The following is a 25,434-nucleotide window of genomic DNA, read 5'->3' on the forward strand; positions in this document are numbered from 1 at the left end:
TTTATGCCGTTTGTTTAATACCCAAAGGATAAAACAAAATATTCGCTGCTTTTTCATAATCTTTCTTGTATGGCTGCATGAACGTAAAGCATTGGTAGTACTAAGAAACTTTAAAAAGTGAACATTTGCAGACCAATTATTGAAATTCGAAAGGTAACATTAACTCATGAATTTTTATTTCAGGTTCGTGTACAGAAAACCTGCAAAAAGTATGATTTGTATGTCCGTCCGACAAACTCTCTGCTGATATATGAAAACAAATCTAGTAATACATTAAACTTATCGGATATATTATTCATGTTCGTTTGTTTGTATATAAACAATTGCAATATCTCGACTATAGTACTATTCGAAATAGCATTTATAGCAATCACTGGAAAAAACAACAACAACTGCTGGTTAATTTTCATCGGACGACTCAACGGAAGGGGTCATCAGGACATCCGCAATGGGGCTAACATGGCTATCTGTTCTGACGTCATTCATAGAGCTGACATGACTTTCACCAGTATCAGTTATGACGTCACTCACTAGCTTAACGTTAATCTCATTTGTGACGTCATTCAAAAGGCTGACGTGACTATCTGTCGTGACATCATTTACAAGGCTTGCGTGGATATCGGCGGTGACATCATTGACAGGACTGACGTGACTATCGACAGTGACATCATTTACAATGCTGACATGACCATCAGTTGTGACGTCATAGTCACTATTTGTTGTTGCCTTTTGAATATGCACGTGCCCCGACCGCCTTATCACTGGGTTACATGTTTGTGTGCATTGGCGGGTGTGGTCATTGGAACTGCAGAACGTGGTGTCACACTCAACGTCAATACCCTCGTGGCTGCTCGTGTACTCAAAGTCTTTGAAGACGAAGCGAGTCTCGTGTGCTGACTGCGAGATAAGATGAGTGTTTGAATCCATCTCACACCTGTGAAAATGATTTAATACGTGTTGGTTAACAATGAAAGTGTACATGCAAGCTATATCTAATAACTGATTATAAATATATTTCCGATGCAAATATAAACATGCAATTATTTTATCTTCAATACATCAAAAACAATTGAAGGAGTAGAAGTAATCGTTTCTATAATCGTCGGAATCAACGTTCTACGGTAAATTGTCAACTTCATGCGTATTTTTTTAACATTTCTAACTCTATCTTCCTTTTCAACGATTTTTTAATTTCTGTTAATCAAACGTTCAGACCAGCTAGAACATAATAACAACATTACCCGTTTTTGATGAGGAAGTACTGGAGGTTGTTCGAGGAGCTGTTGGCGGGGCGCGTGTAGCAGGAGTGCACGCGCATCTTCACGGTCCAGTCGCTCGTCGTCGTGAACACCTTCACATACACGTCCGTGCCGACAGGCACGTGCAGCGGATTTCCGGGCAGCGGCATCTGGAAGTTGGCATCTCGATAGAATGTGACGTTGACGTAGCCGTAGTGACTGGTGCCCGTCACCGGAACCACCGTGTTTTGGTTGTTGTCGTGATGGATGTGCCCTTTTGGAGAGAAAAATGGGGAAGTATCAGTTTTTAAAAATATCAAGAAGAGAGGCAAAGTTATTGTGTCCATCTTGGTAAAAGTTGTAGTTCTTAATACATGTGAATCTCATTTAAATACCTAATATTGAAACAACAAAAGCAGCACAATAAAACGTTGACTGTAAAACTTTACTATTTATTATGATAGGAATGCTACTGTAATAAGGACTTTTATTTTATCTTTTATAGAAAAGTGCTATATATAATGCTAAAACAAGCAATACCCGAAGAAGTCTCGTTTCTTTGGACATCACACTCAACCCCAACTGTCCAGTTGTAATTGCGGATAATGTAACTGTAGACGGGGTCGTGCTCGGCGTACACAAGCTCGTTGGTGTAAACCGACGCGTTGTAACGTTGCTGTGTTAAAGAGATTAGTAACCATGTAGTTTTCAGGACTTTCGTAGAAAATTATTGAAGCGCAACCAGTATTGAAGGTTGATGATAGAGGAAGTCCATTGTGATCACAAGAACATCCTCTGTTTTAAAAAAAAAAGAACTTGACAAAAACAAAAACAACAACTTACTTATCAAATTATCGCCCACCCATGTTTTCAAATTGAGAAAAAAGAATAAAACCCATCATTTAAGCCTTCGTAAGCCATTGCCAATGTGAACCGGTAAACTTTATTCATGCCACAAACAATATTAGTTCAATAAAAAATATTACGTGCTTACACGTGCATTCGTAAAAAAACAAACATTAACATGTCCAAATGAAACGTAGGAGGGTAGTATTTTTTTACAATGGGAACAAATAAAAGTCCAAAAGAGTGTAAAGACCGTCTCCGAAGTAAGGCATTGGCGGAGTCCCTGACGGAAGTGCAGGATGTCCAATTCCACTGTGCCTGTGCACGAGTTCTCTCCCAGGTAAATATCGGAGGACAGGGCACCGGGGGTAGCCAACCGTAGGCGATTCATGTCCACCTGGATGTCCCAGCCCTGCTCATTACAGCTCACATGAATCGCATCGTACACAGAGTAGCCTGGAAAAAAGTCACCAAAAACAACTGAACTTAAATTCAGCGACCACTTTATTGTCGTTTACCCTTCCTTCGCGAGATTGATGTAGTGACTTTAATTCATTGACAATAGCATTGACGTTAAGACATGGACAGTGAACAAAGACCCACTTTACAAAAATTCAGCGATCACTACATTGTCGTTTACATCCCCTTCTCCTTTGCTCACGAGATTAATGTAGTGACAGTAAATCATTGACAATAGCATTGACGTTTCGGCATTGCCAGTGAACAAAGACCAACTAAACCCGATTTCAGCGACCAATACATTGGCGTTAACATTTCCTTCACCATTGCTCACAAGATTGATGTAGTGACGGTAGACAAAAAACATTGACATTGAGGCATCGAAAGTGAACACAGACCCAATAATCCCTTATTCAGCGTCTACTACATTTTCGTTTACTTTTCCTTCTCCTTTGCTCACAAGATTGATGTAGTGACGGTAATTGCTTGTGCCATCATTCTTGACATGTGAACGCTTGGATTAAGTATTCAAGGCTGAGAACAGTGCTTATATACCGAAAGTGGGTGTCCATATGTCCTATTTATACCTAGATGTTTGTTACATTAATCATATAATCGGACATGCATTTTTCATTTATTTCCAACTACTTTATCAATACTGGCATTCATTGTGAACATCATCTGAGGAGTTTTACGACCATTGGCATTCTAGAGGATATCAATTGTGTCAGTAGGTGGAGGAAGGTCGTGGGTTCGATTTGAAGTCATGTCATACCACTGAAGACGTTTAAGTGATATCGATAGCTCATGTGACAGGCAATCGGTACATTAAAACGGTAGTTCTTTGTGTTAAAGAATAAGGGTGAGCGTCTGTTTTATGAAACGGTGCTTGCCACATAATAGAGCTAACGTCTGTTTTATATATACGACGTAATAAGTATTTATTAGCAAAATGGCATCTTGTGTCAGGTTTTTTATAAGATGTTTCATATATATTACCGGAGATTCTTAGAAATGTATTGATATTGTATCCCCGGAGATGCTTAGAAAAGAGCTTGTACTTAAGCGGGCACATTTACTTAGTACTTAATAAAACATTATTTAGAATGTTCGGAGGTGAGACGGTACCTGAGGTTGTCATCCACAAGGGCTGGTAGGTTGTGTAATCCGTCGTCTGCAGCCACCAAGGATAAGATGTCGTAGTTTCATAGAAGTAGGCTTGAAAGTAACAATCATTGCATTATGTCAAAAGGTCATTGAAAAAGAACAGGCTTGTCAAAATGTCAGTGAATCAATCAGAAACGTAATGCAAATAAACAGGACGGTTGTAATTATAGGCGAGTCTCTTTAACACATAATTGTTTTTCAAGAATACAAAACGGTCGTACGTGTGACATAATCAACAACAGTAACTTTAATTAGATATATTCGTTCACAATGAACACGATACCATAACATTCGACACCAGCATCCTCGAGGCTGCTACAGCCATGCGAGCCCCATCCCTGGTGATAACAGTTCCGGACATCGGACTCGTATCCGTTACAGCCAAGGTTGCTAAGCCAAATAGTTCCCGACCCCCTTCCAAAATGTGCGCCTTGGTATGGGCGACCGTACCTAAGCATCAGAACAAGAACATCGTACTGCATGTTTTTAAACGTTGTTTGTGGATTTATTTAACGCATATAGTGACAATGTGATTACATCTGCTATTTCCCTTTTTTGGGGGACCTCAGCTTTAGTTTTAGCGCGAACCATGTTTTTGTAATGAGCCTTTTTGAAAGCTGCAAATTAATCTTAGTCCTAGTGACTTTCCATTACAATTTTATATTATTTTTTTTATAAAAGGAAATACATAGTGGAGTGAGGTTTTGAATATAAAAATGGTTAATCTATGATGACATTCATTGTCAACTAAATAGCGATTTCCGAAAATTTCAAACTGGTGAAATATTTTCTTATTGAAAGAAAATTTCGAAAAAAGTTTTCAAAAAAGCAACAGTTCTCAAAAATGCTAATCATTTGACTGTGAGTTGTTTGTCAAGACTTAAATACACAAGTTTGTCGTTTGTCTAAGCGTTTAACTATTTTAGAGTCTTGTTATTAACTAAATTCACTGATGATAATCACTACTAGAATTTGACCTGATGGTGTCGTTGATTTAGAAGATAGCATTTAACCTGCAGGAAAATGTTTCATTGTTTGGTCTGAAATTGTGTTTGAAAGTCAGTTTGATGAAATATTGACAAAAAAAAAAATGTCCGACAAACTTCTTGGAACACATAGTGATCATTATAGAGAATCATTGGTCCGGGCAGACCGAAAAATAGGTAGGCGTACTGTTTTCATTTGCAACATAGTCTGGGATAAATTACACAACTCCCGAGCTTTGGATGAATTTTCACCATACTGTTGATTTTGGTAAGCATATGTCATTGCATTTACAGTGATACGGAAAACGAAATTAAATCAATAAATTAAAATATTTAGACTCCTGATTTGTTTTATGTTTCTGTAAAACATTTTATTTTAGATCTTTCATTAATCAATCAAAGTAAGTGTCTTAATGCAAATGATGTTAAAAGGGTTTATGTATGTAAGTTGTTTCAAACCTTTTCTAAAAGCAGGGTTATTATTTATTATGATTTGTTTTCTTCTTAAAATGTGTTATAACCGTAATTTTTTTTATCCATTTATGTGCTTACTATTTAGTAAATAGAAAGTTTGGAACATTTGCCTTTATTCAACAGAGTGTTGGTAAAAGAGTGTTTTCAAATGGGTTAATTGCAATTTGTTGGAAAATATGTTCTTTTTATTTATTATAAGAAAAATATATTATCGCGCTTCGCTCGCTTTGGTTTCAATGCAAAAATAAAAAAGGACCGATTGTTTTTGTTCGCTTCGTCAGTTCACTGCAATTATTATTTGTTGAATTGTTCAACAAATAAATTTGTCGGTTTTAGGGCAATTTTATAAGGAACGTTAGCAAGAAGCCGGCCACAAGGCTCTTGTACCACACATACAAATTAGTAATTACACAACATAAGATGGTATTTGTGTTCGCGTCGAGTACCGGGAACTCAAATTTATACCCGCCAAAACGTAATAATCCACTGTTACCCTTCCATGCTTTATTCCAAACTACACTATTGCAGTTCTAATGTTGTAGGACAATTATCAAACATGATAGTTACTGTTCTCCCTGGAAGTATCCAAGCATCCTACAGATGACCATGACGTCTCTATGATCAAAGTTGTTGTCGCAAACCGTGCCCCAACGCCCGTTGTGGTAGACCTCCACCCGCCCTGAGTGATAGTTGGGACCGTTCACAAGGCGGATACCTGCTCGATAAAGATGAATTCATATGTAACCAGGGGAATGGGCCATGTTTACAAAATAACTACAAAAGACGATCGTCAACAATATTCATAACTCGTTTAAACGAATATTAATGTAGCCGTTATGACGTGTTCAGCCTTTGTAACAGTCAATAGTCGGTTGATCTGTGGGATTATTTTCTTTCTCGTTGATTGCAGTAAAGATACGTCGCTCTCGACATTATGTCTTGTGCGATATAGACTTTACACAAGCAAATAGAAGCAAACAATAGTTATGTTACAGATGAAGCTCAAATTCGCTTTGGTGCGTGTATTAACCTCAGATTGACTGCCCAGCTAATTTAAACTACAGAGAAAGACCCAGATGTCGGAAAGTCAGAAACAAACCCTGTTGACAGTCACAAGGCAATGTTCAAAACGACTAAGAACAAGAGAGAATAACATATCAACACCACATACACCCGTATAATACTACATACATACCACACACTATCAAAATAAATTTCCCAATGAGTAATGGTATAACCGCATTCGAACGGTCAGTGAAAAACGAGGTTTAAAATACTAAAAATAATCCCTCATCAGAGCAAGCATAAAAATAATATATACAATGCTAACGTTATATCAAGAACCCAACGACCGCATTCGCCTGCAACGAATAAATCAAGCCGGAGCAACAGTGCTAGCTCTTAAAGCTGCACTCTCACAGATTGACCATTTTAACAACTGTTTTTATTTTTTGTCTTGGAAAGAGCATAACATCTGCAAACCAGATCTGATATAAGATTGCTGACAAAAAAATCAGATCGTAAATTTTCATATAACCGTTCGAAAATTTACGTCTTATGGCTTAAACCATTACTAACGGTTTAAGAAACATGCATAAAACATTAATTTTTGAACTTTAATATAAAAATCTGCGATCAGATATTTTGTGAGCAATCTTATATAACTGGTTTCCATGGATTTTCGCAAAAATTGCCTCGTTCCAAGACAAAAATAAAAAAAAAGTTGTCAAAACGTTCAATCTGTGAGAGTTCAGCTTTAAAAGGTATATGAAAGTCACTCAAAGACGTTCGTCTGGCAAAGCTTGCTTTGGCAAGGTTAACAACTATCACTTCATATAGGCTAATTATGAAAGTATCATTGCACAATCCAGGAAGAAAACACAGTGGAAAAAGATATACAAATTCCACATACAAAATAAAGATAACCCAACCTTCAAGGTTCCAGCCCCCACCTCAATCGAAAAACGGTGTAAAGAAGAATGGTTTAAGATATGGGTAGATGACATGAATTAAATTCTTAATGAATAAGAATGAATGGGGGAACGTAGCAAACGAGCCCTTCTTATTCATTAAAAAATACTTGATCTAACTGGCCTAGAATAAAACTTCATTTGCTGTTACAGAGACAACGCAAAATCTGAAGCAGTGAGTTTGTATTAGGATGAGTGGCAGTAGGCGGACATTTAAACATCCGCGAAAGATGAAATTCTTTCTGATTAAGTCTAGTACTTAATGATTTGCTATTTGCAACTTTTGGCTTAAAAGTGAAGAAGGTTGTATTCTCATATCTTAAAAAGGTAATTGAAGCTGACATTCGTCTTTTTAGAGAGTAAGGAAATAAGAGAAACAGTTGGGGATCTCAAAAATAAATGGTATAAGTGTAATAATGTTAGTCAATTAATTCAGGGTTGAAATAAACATTAATTATTTTACGAAGAAACTCTTTTTTCAAATACCTAAAGACAGGTCTCGTTTTAAATACCTTTATAGCCTCGGTTCAAGTATGTTTTTAAAGGTCATTAAGACGATCAGTTAGTCATATTAGAGAAGGCATTCTATTTTTATGTAGCTTTTTGAGAATGTCGCCAAATCAGGCGAGTAATACCATTACAATATTTTATTAAAAGCTTTAACAGTTTTTAAGGGAGATCTTCTTTTTTATATAAGTTTCCTATTAAAAAGTAACTATCATCGCACACCATTCCCCACTGCCCGTTGTGGTAGACCTCCACCCGACAGGAATATGGACTGTGCCCGTTCACAAGACGGATACCTGGCGGAGACAAAACCGTATTATGCAAGTAGAACGGCATACCGCGCCTTACTTGATACTGAGGTAGAACCCAAATTATCGTTTGTTATGAGAAACAGCAAGCTCGGTCGTTATGTAAGGCGTTTTTGTTTCTACTTTCAATGATACACGAACAAGTGTTGAGCTTCTAAGAAACCCGTTCAATGAAACTAATGTGAATTTCATTCATGGTTTCGATTTGTTGTAAATATAGACTTCAAAACACTATTCCCATGTCCTACATTCAAATCTAAAACGGTACATATTTGATTTGGATATATGAAAAACTTGTTGTTGTTGTGTTTTTTATCTTATTAGTGGAACAATTGTTTTATATATACCGTTTGAATTTGGTACAAACGCAGAATAGGTAGCGTTAAACCCTGTCATTGTGACAGAGCCGTCCGTAGTAAATACTGCAGTCATTGTAGGTCCGGTGGAGCAAATCTCCGTATTGTTCCAGCTTATTCCCGGGGCAGATGTTGAAGTCACGCTTTAAATGACAAGTTATTCAAATGTATCAAATTAAACTTAGCCAACTGTAGGGCTAGGCAACTATAAATGAACTCAAATTTAGTTTCGATACATCAGGATGACAATCTTGAATGCTGTGCAAAAGAAAAATAACGATGCCCTTCGTAATTGAAAAAACGGGTTATAAAGTCCTTAAACGTGTATGCGTTTATGGTGTGTCTTAGATAAACATAAGTACCATTTCTTCAATACGACAACCTGAGCAGGTGCTACTGCAAATTTAGTAACGCTGTCCAAAGATTTAAATAAGAATATCTGTGATGAAATGATAAACATTTTGCAACTTAAAACAGATGGGAGCCCTTATAGTAAAGTGAATATTCCTTCTTATTAAAAGAATCGTTTTCTATCCCTCTTTTATTTTTTTGAATACACTTCTCAATGAGAATTATAGCGAGACGTTAAAAAAATACGTCAACTTCTCTCTGTCAAGATACCATTCCTGTCAAAGGCATTTTTATTGTTGATACCTCGCAAATACTTAAATGAAATATATGTGCATTAGCATACCTGCTTATTATGTTATACGACGAAGAAGGGCCATCATAAAGCTGAAGATGGTCACAACAGGTCTGAAGGTTCATGTCCTCAATATACAGACATACCACGTGACCGCTTGGAACGCTGAGATGGTACTCGCAATGCTGGCCGTTGAAGTATGGGTTAGGATAGTTTGGTGAGGCAATATAGCCCGACCACCCGTTGAAATACCCTCCGCAATAGGGTAAACTAGCTGCAAAATCGAAGAAGCGTGCAAGAAGAATGTAACTGTTACCCCAATCTTTGTAATAATTGCAAGTTAATATGTAAGTCTTCTCTTGAACGATAGTTTAGCAATTGCAATTTGCGATAATATTCATACGTCGACAAGATTGCTCAGATAGTAGCGTTTCAAGCTCATAATCGGGAAGTCAGAAGTTGAACCTTTAACCCGACAGTTGAAACACTTGTACAGATAAATATTATTCTGAAACCCATATGTCTTTTTACTGTTACCAGAGCTGGTCTAATGCATTGAAACTAGAAAGTGAGTCTAACTGCATTTTTGAGAAATACACATATATAAGCAGGTTTTTCGAGGGTATTTATTATAGCATGGCATGTTTTTCAAATACGTAATTGAAAATATTCCGATTCTTTTTGAGAACACGATGTATACTTTCAGTTTTCATTTCGTCAATGATATATCAGGACGATAATACTATAACTTGAATGCAGCACATTTGTTTGAAAATATAATAAAAGTGTATATAACTGATGTTTGTAAGCATTTTAAATGAGTGAATTGCACAAAATCAAGGAATACAAGCCTGCCCAAATCCTAAATCTTGTGCAATAATTGTTGAGCTCCATATTGATATTTTTTAAAAGTAAAACAGATTTCTCAAAAGTTTGTGTTGATCACCCCAAAACGCGAAAATCTGTATTTGTTTTATGATTCCTCCAAAATTTTATTTTAAAACTGTATTTATATGCATCAAAGCTGCTTCACCTTTTCGTAAACAAGATCTCTGAGAAGACAGATACCTAAACCTGAATGTGTGCCACGAATATTAAAATACTGTTTCATCTCCAAAATTTCACATACTGAAGAATATTTCAGCCATAATCACCACATGATCTATGAATACATTATTTATTGAATGTTGAAATTTGAAATATCATGATTATCACACCACTTATCGCACGTTTGGAGTTGAATAAACGATTTTTTTCATTTGCAGCCAAGCCCAGATAAGAGATAACAAAACAAACTAGAGCTTTTTCGACTCGAAAAAATATATGTTATCCCTTCGATTGCAGAACTCCTGTATTAACGTAATATCTTGTGGTCATCGAAAATACCCTCTTAAGAACAACGAAAACATGTCATATGATGTTTCCAAGCCAGTACTTATTGGGGCATATATATTTGCTCTTGTCCGTTTGCCCGTATTAATATATGTGGTTGAAATCTTGTGACACGCACTGTTCGGTTATATAATGATGTAGAAACATCATTTTTATCCCATAGGCATACTTAATTGATATAAGTTCACCAGAATGCATAATTGAAATGATTTGATATCAATACGTGTTAAACTCAAAGTTGATACCTCTTTGTAATACTCTTGACTAAGTAAAAGCACATACCAATGCTTTTTCTTGGCTAAACAACAAACAACACCTTAAGTGCTGATCAACATTCATGTATATGTTCATGGCTTAAAGACTTGTAGACAAACACGACACAAACTTTACACATCCTTAAGACCTTTGCACTCACAGCGATAATAATAATAAAAATCTAGTGCCTCCGTGTTACGATTATAGGATAAATAGTTTAATTAGATAAATAAAAATAGAATTAATCCTATGATATTAATAGCTATCAAGGACATATAAAAGGACAGCTCTAGTTAAAACATAAATGTGAAGTGTAATGTATGTGTTAACTTCGAACAAACTAGCGGAGAATAAATACTGTGAAAAGAACACTTCTAAGATTTCTTATTTGGTAAAGATCGACGGCTTAAAACAACCATTATGAAAAAAATAAAACAATATAAGGTAAAAGTTACTGAAATTGTGTTGTGAATAACTAGTGAATATAATATAAAATACCATAAAATGCGTTTTGTCGTTGTGTTGTTTGTTTATATGAGACTATCAAGGTGTGCCCGCGCCTCTTGGCCTAATTTCTCTTAGCCATCACGACGTACATTGTGTTTTAAATGCCATTAGTGACATGAGATAGATGTGACAGCAATTCGCAGTCAAATTCTGAAATTGGAAAACTTGAAGAAACTAAGTGTGATACAAAAGATCCGGGAGCGATACCCTAGCTCTTTGCGAAATGACCTCTTGGTTCTTTAACGTGCTCGGTGTAAAGCATCGGTACATGGGATACAAGTTTCTTTGGTTGAACCAGTACTAAGTTCACCATTTCCTCAGTTCTACCCTTTTAATGCCGAGCACTAGGCAAGGAAGCTACTGGCGTCATATTTAAACGGCTTTCGGTTTGACGCGGTCGGGATTAGAACTCCCGAACTTCCGCACTCGAAGCTAACGCTCTACCACTGAGCTTTCGGAGCAGTATTGTTGTGCTATTAAGTATATTTTTATTTAATACTTACCAGTAGTATATGGAGACCAAGTGGAAGTAGCCTCTGTTGTCATTGCCGATATTTTTCCTAAATTCAAAATAGAAATATAGAAAAAACACTGTTAGTCATTAAATCGATTTGCTCTTGTTTTGGGACAAAATTTTCTCGGTTATGCTCATGAAAACACTCAATCTTTAATAAGTTAAATGTTAGCTAGCGAAATGGCAGAAAAACAAACAATACAAGTGTACAAAATGGTTAAGTGAGAAGCGTGTCCACACAGGAAGCATAACACTTTTTTTAGAAATCTTATTCACCCGGCCACACAGACTCATTCATTACGAGATGATTATTTTAATCATTGTTGAACCATTGTTGAACACATTAAAAACATCACTTGATAATGCAAATAAAGCTAAATCCTTTTGCTGAATCATGTTACTAATGGTGATTAAAAATCATGGACTTCAGAGAATATATTTGAGCAAATACTTCAACATTAATTGAAGGCATTCAGCTGTCAGTTTAGTTAATTTTTCAAGATAATTTAGCATATTTTATTTCATATTGAAAAACAAATCTGTAAGAGTGCATGCTACAAACCATGAAATAATCCCTGTAATAGGTTTCTATCACTTAAAATATAATTGGTATGTTGGATATAATATTTTTTCGACATAAAAATAAAAGGTTCATTCAGCATTTTAGATTTTTTTATAGTACGTTCATATTTCTTTCATGGTTTCCGAACATTCATTCCTTCATATACATATGACAGCTTACAATACAAAAGTATGAAACAAAACGTATATTATTAAAACTTACCTGAACAATCCACGCCAACATCATCGTAATGACTACAGTTAGTATTCGACAACCAAGGCCCGGAATCACACTGAGCTAGACTCCACTCTCGACCTCGACATTGGAGGTTCTCTATCATGATTGCTCCATAGCCTCGTCCCTCAATACTGTACGAGCGGTAATAGGTCGGGGATCTGTGTGGATGAAACGCGCAGTATTTTTATTATCTTAATTTGGTCAAATTAAAATAGGTCAGAACGAGGCGATTTTGTTCTGTCTATGCCTTACCTAAGATAAAAATGTGATAAATGAATACTTTTTGTCTATCTGATCAAAAGTAATTTGTTCTTACACATAAACATTGGAATTCCAGCCAGAATTATAGAACACGTTGCATATATATTCAGTATGGTAAATTTAATACTCGTGTTCAACAGTTCTGTGTGGAGTATGGGGCTAAACAGTGTTGAAATATTGTCATCGACATGTCCCAAAGGGTAACTAATACCAGTCTGACAGCAAAGTGTAAAAGTCAGAAGGAATGTACTCTTTTACACTTATCTAGAATTTCATGAACGTTTCTCGAACTCGTTTCGGACAAACAAAAACTTTGATCTCACTATAAATATACTCCTTTCCAAATTTAATGAGATTGGGTAACGCTTTAATTCCACTATGAGTATTACCCCTAACTACATTTTACCCGTAGTGACGGAGGATACGACACACGGTCTCTGCGTCCCGGATGTCAAAACCTATATTACAAACAGTTCCCCACTGTCCGCTATAGAACACCTCCAGTCGTCCACTGTCACTGCCATAGCCACCACCAGCAAGTCGAATGTCTCCATCTGATGGTATAAATTACCAAAAACTATTATACCCACATAATGTAATACTAAGAACCGATGTACAATAATGTTAAATTTGGGTGCCTTCTGATTCCAAATTATGTTGGTACCAAATGAAATTCAAACTTTCAACCAAAATGATATATGTTAGCCTTTAGGATTGCTAAATAGTTCATTTTAGTTAAAAAGTAGAATCTGCAATAACTTCAAGAATAACTGATGTTCAGTGCTCAACAACCAATGTCCTTTCAGATGATATGATACCAAAATTATATGGGCTTACCAGTCGGGCATTCAAATTTATCATTCAAACAAATGGCTCTATAAAATAACAAGCTGAATTGTTGATCGGGCTCCCTAAATCGACAGTATCCTTCAATGTTATAAGTGTAAGTTTTGTTAAAACACCGCAATAAACAATGTAAAATATTTCATTCCGACCGTCCGTCCTTTCGTCCATCCATCCATCCTTCCATCCACCCATCCTTCCATCCTCCCATCAGTCAATGCGCATTAACTCACCTACTGGCCTGCCAATGTAAATATGAATCGATCCATATGGCATTGATGTTGATGTTTCTCCATTATCTGCAAATGTACGTGTACAACGTTACTGTACGATTTCACGCATGTACGCGTCTTACCAGTGGTAGAAAGGAGAAATTAATAACGGTTTAAACCGTTTTGTTTGCTGGCATTCGCACAATTGGGGTCAGGTGCCAAATAGGGGTAGGTCGAAAAACCGGATTTCTTTCATTATTTTTAGCCAAAGAATAACATATCCGATTGTTACAACCTTCGTTATAAGCAAAATGGAGTTGTGATATATTTGAACTAATTTACGTCTGTTCTTGATTCAAATGTGTTACTTTTCAGCATACTTAAAAGAAATATGCAAACTCAATTTTAGGACAAATTAAAAAAAATCAATTTGCTTATTATTCACTTCTTTTGAATGAGTGTATATTCTTGACAAACTTAATGGACTTTTTGCAAATGATTTATTTCTTGGTTATGATTTACAAACTGTATAAATGTGTTGCGATAAAACATAAATGCGAAATTATTCGCTTACAAGATCACGCAATGTTTTGTTACGAAAAATCTAAATTGCTTCATGTTTCGTTCCTAATTCTCCTTGATTATTTATACATTTTAGGAACTAAAGAAATTAGTTTACTTCTGAAGTGGCCATGAACGTGATTTTTTACCCAGTTATCGATAGTTATTATAAGTAAGTTTTATAAAGGTATCCAGCGAAACAAACTTACAATAACAGTCAATACTGACATCCTGGGAGTGGCCACACGTATTTGACAGCCAGACCTTGGATGTACACTGTTTTACGTTCGATTCAATTCCCCGACACTGTAAGTCTTCAATAACCACGTTTCCACCGGAAGCTGGTACCCCTTCGTATATCTTTCCATATCTGACAGGAAAAACCGTTCAAGGTTCACAATACATCTCAAATGGAACGGTCGCAAGATAATTTCCTAAATATAAATGATCACAGGTATTTAATAAGTGTAATGTTGCTGGAAGAAGTACCTCTTCAGAAGCCTACTTTAGTGTTCATAGACTAAACGGGGACTACAAAAGGTTCCATGCAAGCATGCATCAAACATATGCTCGAGTTCCATTTCTTTTTGTAATATTATGGTGCAGCATTCAAGTATTTAAGTCGGACTCTTTGCTTTGGTCATTGCATATATTAATATTAAATCTGTCGAGTTTCTTACAAACAGAAATAAGCTATAAATAGTACCCGTAGCCACGGTAGTAACCCAATGTCCTGCATACAACTATCAGATCATTATGGTCGAAGTTTTGTCGACACACAGTCCCCCATTGGTTCTGGTAGTATACCTCAACCCGCCCAGAATGGTTGTGGTCACCGTCAACCAGGCGCACTTGTGCAGCTTTTCATCAATATCATACACAGATATGAACGTTAGTTTATACTCGCGTTAGTTTGTTCATACAGAACGAACATTTGCTCGTTCGCTGGTACGAAACACGAGAAAGCATTACTTTTATCCAAATATCAGGTTGTCAGGTAAGCGCAGTGATTAGCACACTCACCTATCCTAGGCGACCCGGGTTCGATTCCCGACCTGGGCGCATGTGATTTTGGTTTGGGCTCACCAAAACGGACCAATGGGTTTTCACCGAGTACTCCTTTTTACCTCATAACACAAGACTATACTGTAGCAAATCATCGTGTTTTAATAACTTGATTCACAATCTTGGTAAAATAAATAAGTTTTAACAAAACTTAAACATGTTCTAAATATGTACAAAAGAATATATCATTTTCACTATCAATAATCTTAAAGAATGAACTCGAACAATTTGTTGCAATCATAAATAAACAATAAGGAACCTTGAGTCCATCAATAAAATCAATATGTAAGAAAAAACAGAAACACTTACAATAGGACACGGTTGGATATGGTGTTGTACGATGTTGAACTATAAAATAAAACATTTGATTTTAAGATTTTACTGCAGAAAGTATATTTTTAATACGGAATAAAGATGGCTGGCTTCTGTTCTGTGTCATTGGCGTTCACCTTGTGCCATTGAAATGCGTTTATGTTTAAAGTTTTGACTACGGGAATTGTTTTACATAAATTATGAGGCTGCAAGACCTTAACAATAAATTATCGGTTCATAACTAAATAAATAACTCCCGTAAGGCGTTTACAGACAAGTAGTTTTCAGATGTGCAGAGTCTGTTAGCGAGGACTTGATGGTGGTTGGATATTGTTACAGAGCTATTTAAGAAGCCAATGAATTGAAATACCGCTACAATCCACTCCAGCATCTTCACTGCAATGTCCGTCCTTCCAGTCGATTGCACACTGTGATAGGTCACCCTCATAACCATGGCAATTTATTTTGTATATAGATGGTCTTGAAAAATACCTATACAATCGGTACCAGCTGAAAAAGAACGAACAAAGTCAACATACACAAACGCAAAATGATTTAAACATCGTTTTGAATGTGTTGTTTTTAAAGTAACTCTTTCAAAGAATGTTGGCAATATTATTGTTTTGTTCAAATTCGGCACTTCTACTTACTCTTATAAATAAATCCAAACTGGCTGATACTCATTTGAACAGAATCTGCACAGTTTTAGATCATTGTTAACAATGGAGTTGTCCTTATTTATATTGTTGATGATGTTGAATCATTGTTACATGCATGTTGTGCAAATGTTTGCGATGTCTGAAAATTAAAAAAAAACACATGAATGTGTCCCTTTAAGCTAAATATGAGAATACGTACGAGGGGAAGCAAGACAATAATGTTATTAATTCTAAATAATGGCCGGAACCATTTTTCAACCAATGAAATGGCATTGGTTTTTTTCCTGATATATGCATGTTAAATTTAATTTTGTTCGACGTTTTACGTGCCGAAATTATTGGTTGAATTGTCGAAATACTGGCATACTTTAATTGAAACGATATTGTTTGTCTGATTATTTTGTGACGAAAGCGTCATATTTCTATAACAATGCTGTAGGAAGTTCGCGAGTAGCTGCCCTAATATGGTTTTCCTAAGATTACAGACCATTTTAAAATGCAAACAATTGTTTTATTTTTGAACTGACCTATAAACTTATGCATGGATATCGCCTAATTATAAAGAAGCTTTTCATGTCGTTTTGAACGATCAAGGAAAACAACTTATCATCTATTTTGACTGGATAACTTATCATTAAACAGCGGATTTGTTATTTTTGGTCTCAGATTCATATTGAGTTAGAGGAGTTGATGGGGGTTGGATATTGTTACAGAGCTATATAAGTTTATAAATGTTCATAATCCTGCTTAGGCGACAACAACGCCGTCTAGGCTGTCAAGTCCTTGTAAAATCTTGGGGAGAAAAACAACAACAAAGTAACCAAAACGAAATAAACAAACAAACAACGATATCATTATCTTAAATATGGTAGAGTAATTATTAATGAAAAAAATGTCAATTTATTTCAGTTTCAGTTTTGGTTGTTTCAGTTTCTTTAACGTACATATTTTAGCAGGGAGCGAAAACAAGTTCGATTTAAATGGACGTACAATGTCAGTCAATATCAAAACTTATTCAAAACCACTAAAACAAACGATAACCTATACATAATACCTAGGTGTTCCAGTGTTGAATTCCAGTTGTCGGCAAATAACTTTTGCGTCGTTGTAGCTGAATTGATTGTTGCATACGGTCTCCCAAGTCCGGTTGAAACTGTCATATACTTCTACACGACCGGTCTTATAATCAGTTCCACCAGCAAGACGAACCGTGTCTAAAAACAATTTTGTGTTACTTTATAAGTCTACAGTTTCGAGTATAAGTAAGTAAGAGTTAAAACATGGTTTTGTGTTACTGTATTTAGGAAGTATATTTACATTGAAAATAGAACTTTAACTCTGAATGTCGGACTACAAAAGCACAGAGAAATTATTGTGGTTTATCATTGTATGTAACGCAAAATATCGCCAAATATGTCTCTTTCCTGATGTCATTCAGCGACTCGCATTTATGGATCAAAATTGATATAGCTTTACTATGTTTAGGGCCTAGTTTATTTGTTTGTTTATGTTACATTGTACCTTCTAATACTAGCAGGAAAAATCAAGTTGAAAATAGCATTCATGATATAAATTAAAGAACAAGATATCATCACAATTAAGCAACAAAATGATGACATTATAAACATATGTAAGAATTATCTAAAATAATGAATGATGTTGTAAAATTCCCAAATAAAACAAACTGGGCAGTATATGTTAAAACGATATTGAGTTATATAGGGTTTCATCACATGTGGCTTGCAAAAGGAGTTGGTGATATTTCAAGTTTTTTTGTCATTTTTAAAGCAAAGAATACGAGACGTTTAAGTTCAAAATTTAAACAGCAGATTGTCAGACTCCTCAAGAGCTTTATTTTATAGAAACATTTTTAATTTTGAATTAAAACTCTTAAGTGTGTTAATGTACAGAAATTCAAAATTGCTTTAAGCCAGTTTAGGTAACCGTCATATCGGTTGCATATACCCACATTGTTATGTCTTAGAAGACGAATTTCATTTTTTGATTGAATGCAGCCTGTGCACAAATATTAGATCTAAATATATATTAAAGATATTATCCTACTCATCCAAATATGTTTAAAACCATATAATTTCTGAATAGAGATCATTATTGTTTGGTTAAAAATATTTTTATTTTCGTGTCTAAAGCATTTGCTCAGAGAAAGAATTTTATTACTTTACATGATACATACTTATATATATGTTTTAGTACAAGCCGTTAAATACTTTTAAAAGTATATGTACGTAATAATTATTTTGATAAACATTTGCTACTATTTTTGCTACTGTAAAAATCTCAACTAGTTTTAAAGATATATAAACCGCCAATCAAATATTAAATAATGGAAAATGATCATGGACTAGCATAGTCTACTTCATGGTGTATATATGTGTGATGTAATATGTGGAAATAAACTTATGTTCTGTTCTGTGTTCTGTATTGTAACATGTAAAATTGGGACTTCATTTCTTAGTTTTAGAAGCCATTATTGTATAGCATTTATTTACACATATGTTTTTAACAAATACAAAGATAGCGATGTCTAAATATCGGCAAACTTATTGTAACCTTACATTTTTAATAGATTGAATGTACCTTAACAAACATATTGATCTAGCTCTATATAGATCAGTTTATCAGTAGTATCAATTCCCTTAGACATAGATGTACGTACTACAATCCACAGCGGCGGCGTATCCGCTGTTGCAGTAACCTCCAACGTTTGAGGTACACAAAGACACGTCATCCTCACTGCCCGTACATTGTAAGTCTGACACCAGTCCGTAATGGCCAACATATTCGCGGGATATCTGGCCAGGGCTTATAAAAAGAAACTTAACACAGTGATGTTATATGATACAAACATGGGCAATCATACAAACATATCGTCGTCCTTATTGGTCGTGGACAAAATATCCCAACAGAGGCATTTACAAACCAAAATGGTTTAAACAATATTGTTTTTCAATATAACATATATCATTGATTCAGTTCGATAAATTTTGAGTTTAATATTAATAAACAAAGACCAAATGTGCCATGCATTGAAAGAAAACATGTTAAATTATGCACACAATATTGAAGACAGAATTGAGAAGAAAGTCTTATATTAGCTTATTTAATGTCTCGCTTCTGTCTATATTCTTACACGTCAGTTCCATTAAGAGTTTTGCACACGACCCTAGCCTCATTTGGCCCAAAGTCATCAGCGCAGATGTATCGCCATGTATCAGTGACATTCACAAAGACAGTTCCGGTCAGATTGTTATGGCCTCCCATCAGCTCAATGTCTGTGTCTGTGTGGTGAAAACAGATTGATACAAATGTAGGCAGTACTAGACAGTACTAAAGGATAAATGTTCATGATATCTCAGATGATGCTTAAATGTTAACTGTTGTACTTGTTCAACGTAGGGGTAAGTAATTTAGTGACCGCTCGGTCTAAGCTCCAAGTTATCATAAATTTAAACCAAGACACTGCTTGTCTCGAGGCTCAAAACTTGGGAACTAACAGAAACTTAGCAATTGGATATAGCTCATGTTTACATTACTGCTTGTTAAGGCATTATCATGTAATGATTATTATGTTTTGCTTGCCATGGATTTCATTTCAATGTAAGCATTCAATACCAAAATCTATGAAGCTGTTTGTCTTAATTGGTCCAGAAACGCTCTGAACGTTTAAGCCTACACATTTATGTTCGTCTCGCTATACATGTATTTCAATCATATTCGTTATTAATATATACTGAATAGCTAAAATTCAAATATCATTAATTACGACGACCAGTATTATACTAATAATATTTATTTCGAAATAAAATTTTGAGCAATAGGGAGGCAGTATTTTCATAATTGCCGTACGATTAATCGTAAATGAGCCATCAGCCATTAATGGTTGTTGCTTTGACATGTGTTTATTTTAATAGAAGCTGGGGCAGTACACAACCAATAACTTCAAACCTTACTGTTGTTATTGTTTGTTAAATCACAAAGATAAGAGTAAAATGTCTATAATTTGAATATAAATCAAGTTTTCCATCGTGTAGGAAACAATTTTACCACATATTATATTCTAGTAGATCGAATATGTTTCTAACAACACCCCCTAAAACAGAAACAAACAAAAAACTACTTTTACCTAAACATTCCACTCTGACACTTCTGTTTTGACTACAGTATGACTTGTAGAGATTACACTCTGATATGTCAGTTTCATTTCCATTGCAGTTCGCGTGAATCAGTTGAGAGGATCCGGCGTACTGACCATGCAGTATTAATGCATTCCTGTAAATACGCCGTCCTCTTTATACTTCGATAAGAATGCAAATTGTTTTATTTAAGCACAACAATTTCCAGATACAATATAATTCTGAAATCCTAATTAATCTGTAACTTTAGTTAAACTTAATAAAAGTCCCACTGATCAACGAGCGGTTATAAGCTTTCTCAGATTTTCATTTGTTAACGAATTATATCAGGCTCGAACAAGGCACTTGCCATACGATTCTCGGCCTGTCGTTAACTTGATTCCATCTTTTAAACTATGACATGAGGAAGTTATTTAAGAGCGTTCGTGTTTTATGTACGCTGAACCTTTGTTGTACAATATGGAACAGATGCATAAAACCACAAACCACTTAATCATCCACATAAATATTCACATAAAATATAAAAATAAAACTACAATAAAACTCAAATATCTTCTACCTCCCTTAGTGTTATCATCTATCGGTTTGTGCATTGGCTCAATATTTCAGTTATCTTTCTTCAAACACACACTGGTAATATATCGTTTTCTTACTTTGCATTTACAAAATTATATTCCATTCTGTGTTTATGTGTGTGTATGATTTATTATTATAATTTTATATATTGAATGATCAATATTTTGTCGTAGTTAAAGACAAGATTGTAAACAAGATATTGATGTACCGTAATGTGTTTTCTTTCTAAAATAAGGTTATCACTATAATTTTAAATAATAATATGTTTCTTTAAATAAACTTGTACAATAACATTTACCATCTCGGACGATATGCTGTTCTGCAATACACTTGTACAATAACATTTACCATCTCGGACGATATGCTGTTCTGCAATACACTTTCGCCTCCTCGGGACCAAACCCTTGGTCACACATGTACTCGTAGCTCCCAGCACCTCCGATGGCGTAATCAGTTATCCTTGTGTGATAAATGTCAACAGGAGTGTCTGTGTAACAACGGTTAAATACGTGTAAAAAACGTTAAAAAACATGTTAATGTAATTATTGTATAATTATGACTTATGTACAATACACCCTTGTGTGAAATGAGAGTACCGTGAAACTTATATTTGTGCATATAAGAGTTTACGGCTTAAATAATAATAGATTACAAGAGCATATTCTTTTCGCAATACAAGTAAAAGGAAACTTATTTGAAAAAGCTTTAATCACTATTATGTTATGTGTTCTTAAGTATTTTATGTATCGCGGCACTTACTACATTCAATTCGAAGAAAGAAGGAACTTTGACATGTGTGTGCCAGCCAACGGCCAGACTTGCAGAACAAGAGGTCTTCCTCCGAGCCCTTACAGTGTAGGTTATCCATGGTGATCCCCTTATTTTGGATATTTAAGTGCTTCCAAATTGCTGAGCCGTTGCTATATTAAAAGATATATGCATAAACTAATATGTTTTGACAGTTTATACCTTAATGTTTTGATATTATTTAATTATTAAATGCTAATATCTATTTTCTGTTTCTGCAATCGTACAGCTCTTACACGTTAATCTACTAATATATAACTGCAATATTAAAATATGCAATATTAAAATGATACAATATTAACTACAAAACAAACTGGAACTATTTATTTCCGTTGTTCCGATAAAGCCTTTGGATAGAGTTTGCTTAAGGAAAATCAAAGGTTTATATATAACTTTGTAAGAAATTGCCAAATAGTTCTTATACTTTACATTCTGCACGTTGTCAATTTATTTAAAATTTCATTCTGATTAAATCTTTGAAATCGTTCACATGATTTATATGTTTTGCTGCAATCCAATTTTAGTTTTAAGAAATCATTGACAGAAAATCATAGCACAACCGGAGATAACTTAGCAAGAAAGTGTCCAAAATATAAAATGCTAGCGGTGTACACTAATTAACCAATATTTTAATCAATGCTCAAAGTTCCATTCAATAACTTTAAATAGTTTCTGAGTTATGTTTTGGACAGATTATTTTAATAGATATAAAGAATAAGGACAGATATTTCTGCAATAATGGGACCAAAAGTAATAATTTTTGCGCAGTGCATGATTTCATACAGTCATGTTCAAAGATTTGATTCAGATTTTTTTTGAGAAATGCCTCGGTCAAATATTGCTTTTAAAATGAACAAAAGTAAAGAGTGCCAAAAGTTATAATTTAAGTGCACAAATTTGCATTGTCATCTATCCATGTTCAAACAGTCAATCATTTTTTAAAGTAGTTTCTGATTTCAGTTCCTGACAAGAATGGTTTAAATTAAAGCTGCACGCTCACAGATTAAACGTTTTGACATTTTTTTTTGTCTTCGAACGAGCCAATATATATGAAAGTGCATTGATACAAGTGATATAAGATCAGATCGCAGATTTTCATATTTAAGTTCAAAAAATAATGTTTTATGCATTTTTCTTAAACCGTTAGTAACGCTTTTAGCCATTAAACATTAATTTTCGAACGGAAATATGAAAATCTGCGACCTGATCTTTTGTCAGCAGTCTTACATCTCTGGTTTGCAGATATTTACGCCGAAATTTGCTCATTCCAAGACAAAATATAAAAAATCTAAAACGATAAATCTGTGAGAGTGCAGCTTTAAGACAAAAAAACCAAAACCAACAACCAAAAACAATATTAATAATAATAATGATAGTAGTAATAAGGATAATAATAGATTGAAATGTTTTCGGCAATGGCATACTTAACGACAACATTAAACGCTTGCAAGTTAACTAGTTGTTGTGGCTAATATTATACTTACCCATTTTCATTATTAAATATCATCAAAATGCCGTTATCTTTGCAAAAGTTTTATTTTTGAAAACTGTTATTGTTGTTGTTTGTGTTGTTGTTGTTGTTATTATTATTGTAGTTGCTGTTTTTGTTTTGTCCTTCTTTGCGTTTCGAAGACACAAATCTTGGCAGCTAGATGACGCTTAACATGGAATCAATTTGAAATAGCGCGATACTGAGAAAAGCAAATATAAAAATAAATCAATATCTGCCTTTATCTAGCTCATTCATAAAGTTTTGAAACAACGTCGGAAAAACAGCTGAAAATAATCGCAAAGGTTAAGTTGTTGTTTACTTATTCATTTACCAGGATTAATGTAAATTCGATTCCGAGCTTATCATTTTGGAAATAATACTGATATTTTTGGTAGATACATGTATTTATGTTTCTTATCGTTATTCCATTCTTTATTTTTTCATTGTTGTATGTTTTTATATGTTTTCCATTTCAATTTATTTTGCAGTTATTTTAATCTATACATTCGCACAGGAAATAGCCCAAAGGTGTCAGAGTATCACATATTCACAATATCAACAACTCAACGCATTTTTACCTTCTCCAACACAACGAACTATGAATTCAAAACCATAAAATATAGTGAAAATGACATTTATCGAAAAATGAACAAAATCTGATAAACGTTTAACAATAAATATCTTTGAAGAAGATTAGAGGCAGAGAGGTTTAAAGAAATAATGTAGAACTGCGTGATATGATTACGCAATCGTAATAACTCGACCGTCTCAGGCAATATCGGGAGATAAAGTAATAGCCTAGCGTGATCCGATATATGTATCAAGAGATTTGCCCTATTTATGTATTCCAACATAAACCCAACGGGGAAAGATGTATACATTACTGAAAACTTCATATTAATATAGAAACAAGTTTGTTCTCTGTAATCCTCTTGAAAGTTTAGAATAAAAAAGCAGTAATATACTGAAATCATTCAACGAAAACACATAGTCACTTACAAAACGTTTGCAGAAACATTAAGCATCCCACACACAACTTGGGCGATTGGGGCTCCGCTGTGGTAAGGTAACGCGCAAACCGTCAACCATTCCCCACTGATATCGACCTGCAGTGTGCCCTCGGAGCGACTTTTTCCTCCCGCCAAACGCACCTTTGTTTCTGGGTCATGGAATTGTCGAAAAATATATTCTGGCTACATATATATATATATATATATATATATATATATATATATATATATATATATATATATATATATATATATATATATATATATATATATATATATATATATATATAATTTATCATTGACATACTATTATCAAAAATCATCATCATCATCATCATCCTCATCATCATCCTCATCATCATCATCATCATCATCATCATCATCATCATCATCATCATCATCATTTTTATTATCATTGTTATTTAAGGCATGAAGGACTCCACGCGTACTTTGACCAGCCCAATTGCGTTCATATCCCCGATAATGACATCAATCCCGCAATTCATTACAAATATTTAAACCAAAAGTTCATTATTTCATTCAAGAATTGTTAAAAAAATACTTCCAATCATTTAAAAAATCTTTCAGTAATCCTTTCTTACCCATTCTGTAAATAGAACGACCCGACTATAACCGGAAACATTTTATCAAATGACGTCACAATAACGCGGGAAAAGATCAACACAAATCACATTTAAGTGTGTGTTTTGTCTAATTGAAATAAGCTACTTAAGGCTGTTAAGCTTAAGAGGTTTCGAGAAATCAGGGCCGGGTGGTAACCGCAATTGCCGAAAGGCAGTTCATTTAAGGAATGGAAGTGGAGGTGTAAATATTGCATTTCAAGTATTATTATTATTATTATTATTATTATCATTATTATTATTATTACAATGATTATTATTATTATTATTATTATTATTATTATTATTATTATTATTATTATTATTTAAATATAACTTACCCCCATATGACGGCGAGAAGTCAAGCAAAAACACAAGTATGAATGACGCCAAAACTTTCATGGTGATCCAAGTCACTGTACTCAACGCACTTTCAATCAT

General features: G+C 34.5%; 1 protein-coding gene across 1 annotated transcript; it reads right to left on the minus strand.

The window, feature by feature from the left end:
- On the minus strand, positions 1-25,434 carry LOC128227744 (deleted in malignant brain tumors 1 protein-like). The gene is made up of 25 exons (XM_052938553.1): positions 25,335-25,434; positions 24,363-24,522; positions 21,824-21,984; positions 21,413-21,551; positions 20,479-20,624; positions 19,486-19,633; positions 19,012-19,157; positions 17,389-17,548; positions 16,046-16,185; positions 15,673-15,711; positions 15,005-15,158; positions 14,508-14,668; positions 13,759-13,824; positions 13,089-13,236; positions 12,407-12,579; positions 11,612-11,668; positions 9,006-9,228; positions 8,303-8,454; positions 5,738-5,885; positions 3,994-4,160; positions 3,672-3,761; positions 2,338-2,540; positions 1,779-1,914; positions 1,242-1,512; positions 1-934 (listed from the first exon to the last, which is right to left on the minus strand). Exons 1-25 carry the CDS (start codon positions 25,432-25,434, stop codon positions 400-402), a joined length of 4,023 nt encoding a protein of 1,340 aa, XP_052794513.1. The 3' UTR covers positions 1-399.

Source organism: Mya arenaria, chromosome 3 (genome assembly GCF_026914265.1).
Source record: "Mya arenaria isolate MELC-2E11 chromosome 3, ASM2691426v1".
Lineage (NCBI taxonomy): Eukaryota > Metazoa > Mollusca > Bivalvia > Myida > Myidae > Mya > Mya arenaria.

Bases quoted from the DNA above. Each gene is read 5' to 3' on its own strand.
- LOC128227744 (XM_052938553.1), bottom strand. From the start codon at position 25,434: ATGATTGAAAGTGCGTTGAGTACAGTGACTTGGATCACCATGAAAGTT. The intron at 19,634-20,478 runs GTAAAAGTAGTT...TTCACCACACAG, and splicing joins TGTCAGAGTGGAATGTTTAG to ACACAGACATTGAGCTGATG. The intron at 16,186-17,388 runs GTATTATGTATA...GTTCTTTTTCAG, and splicing joins TTCAACACTGGAACACCTAG to CTGGTACCGATTGTATAGGT.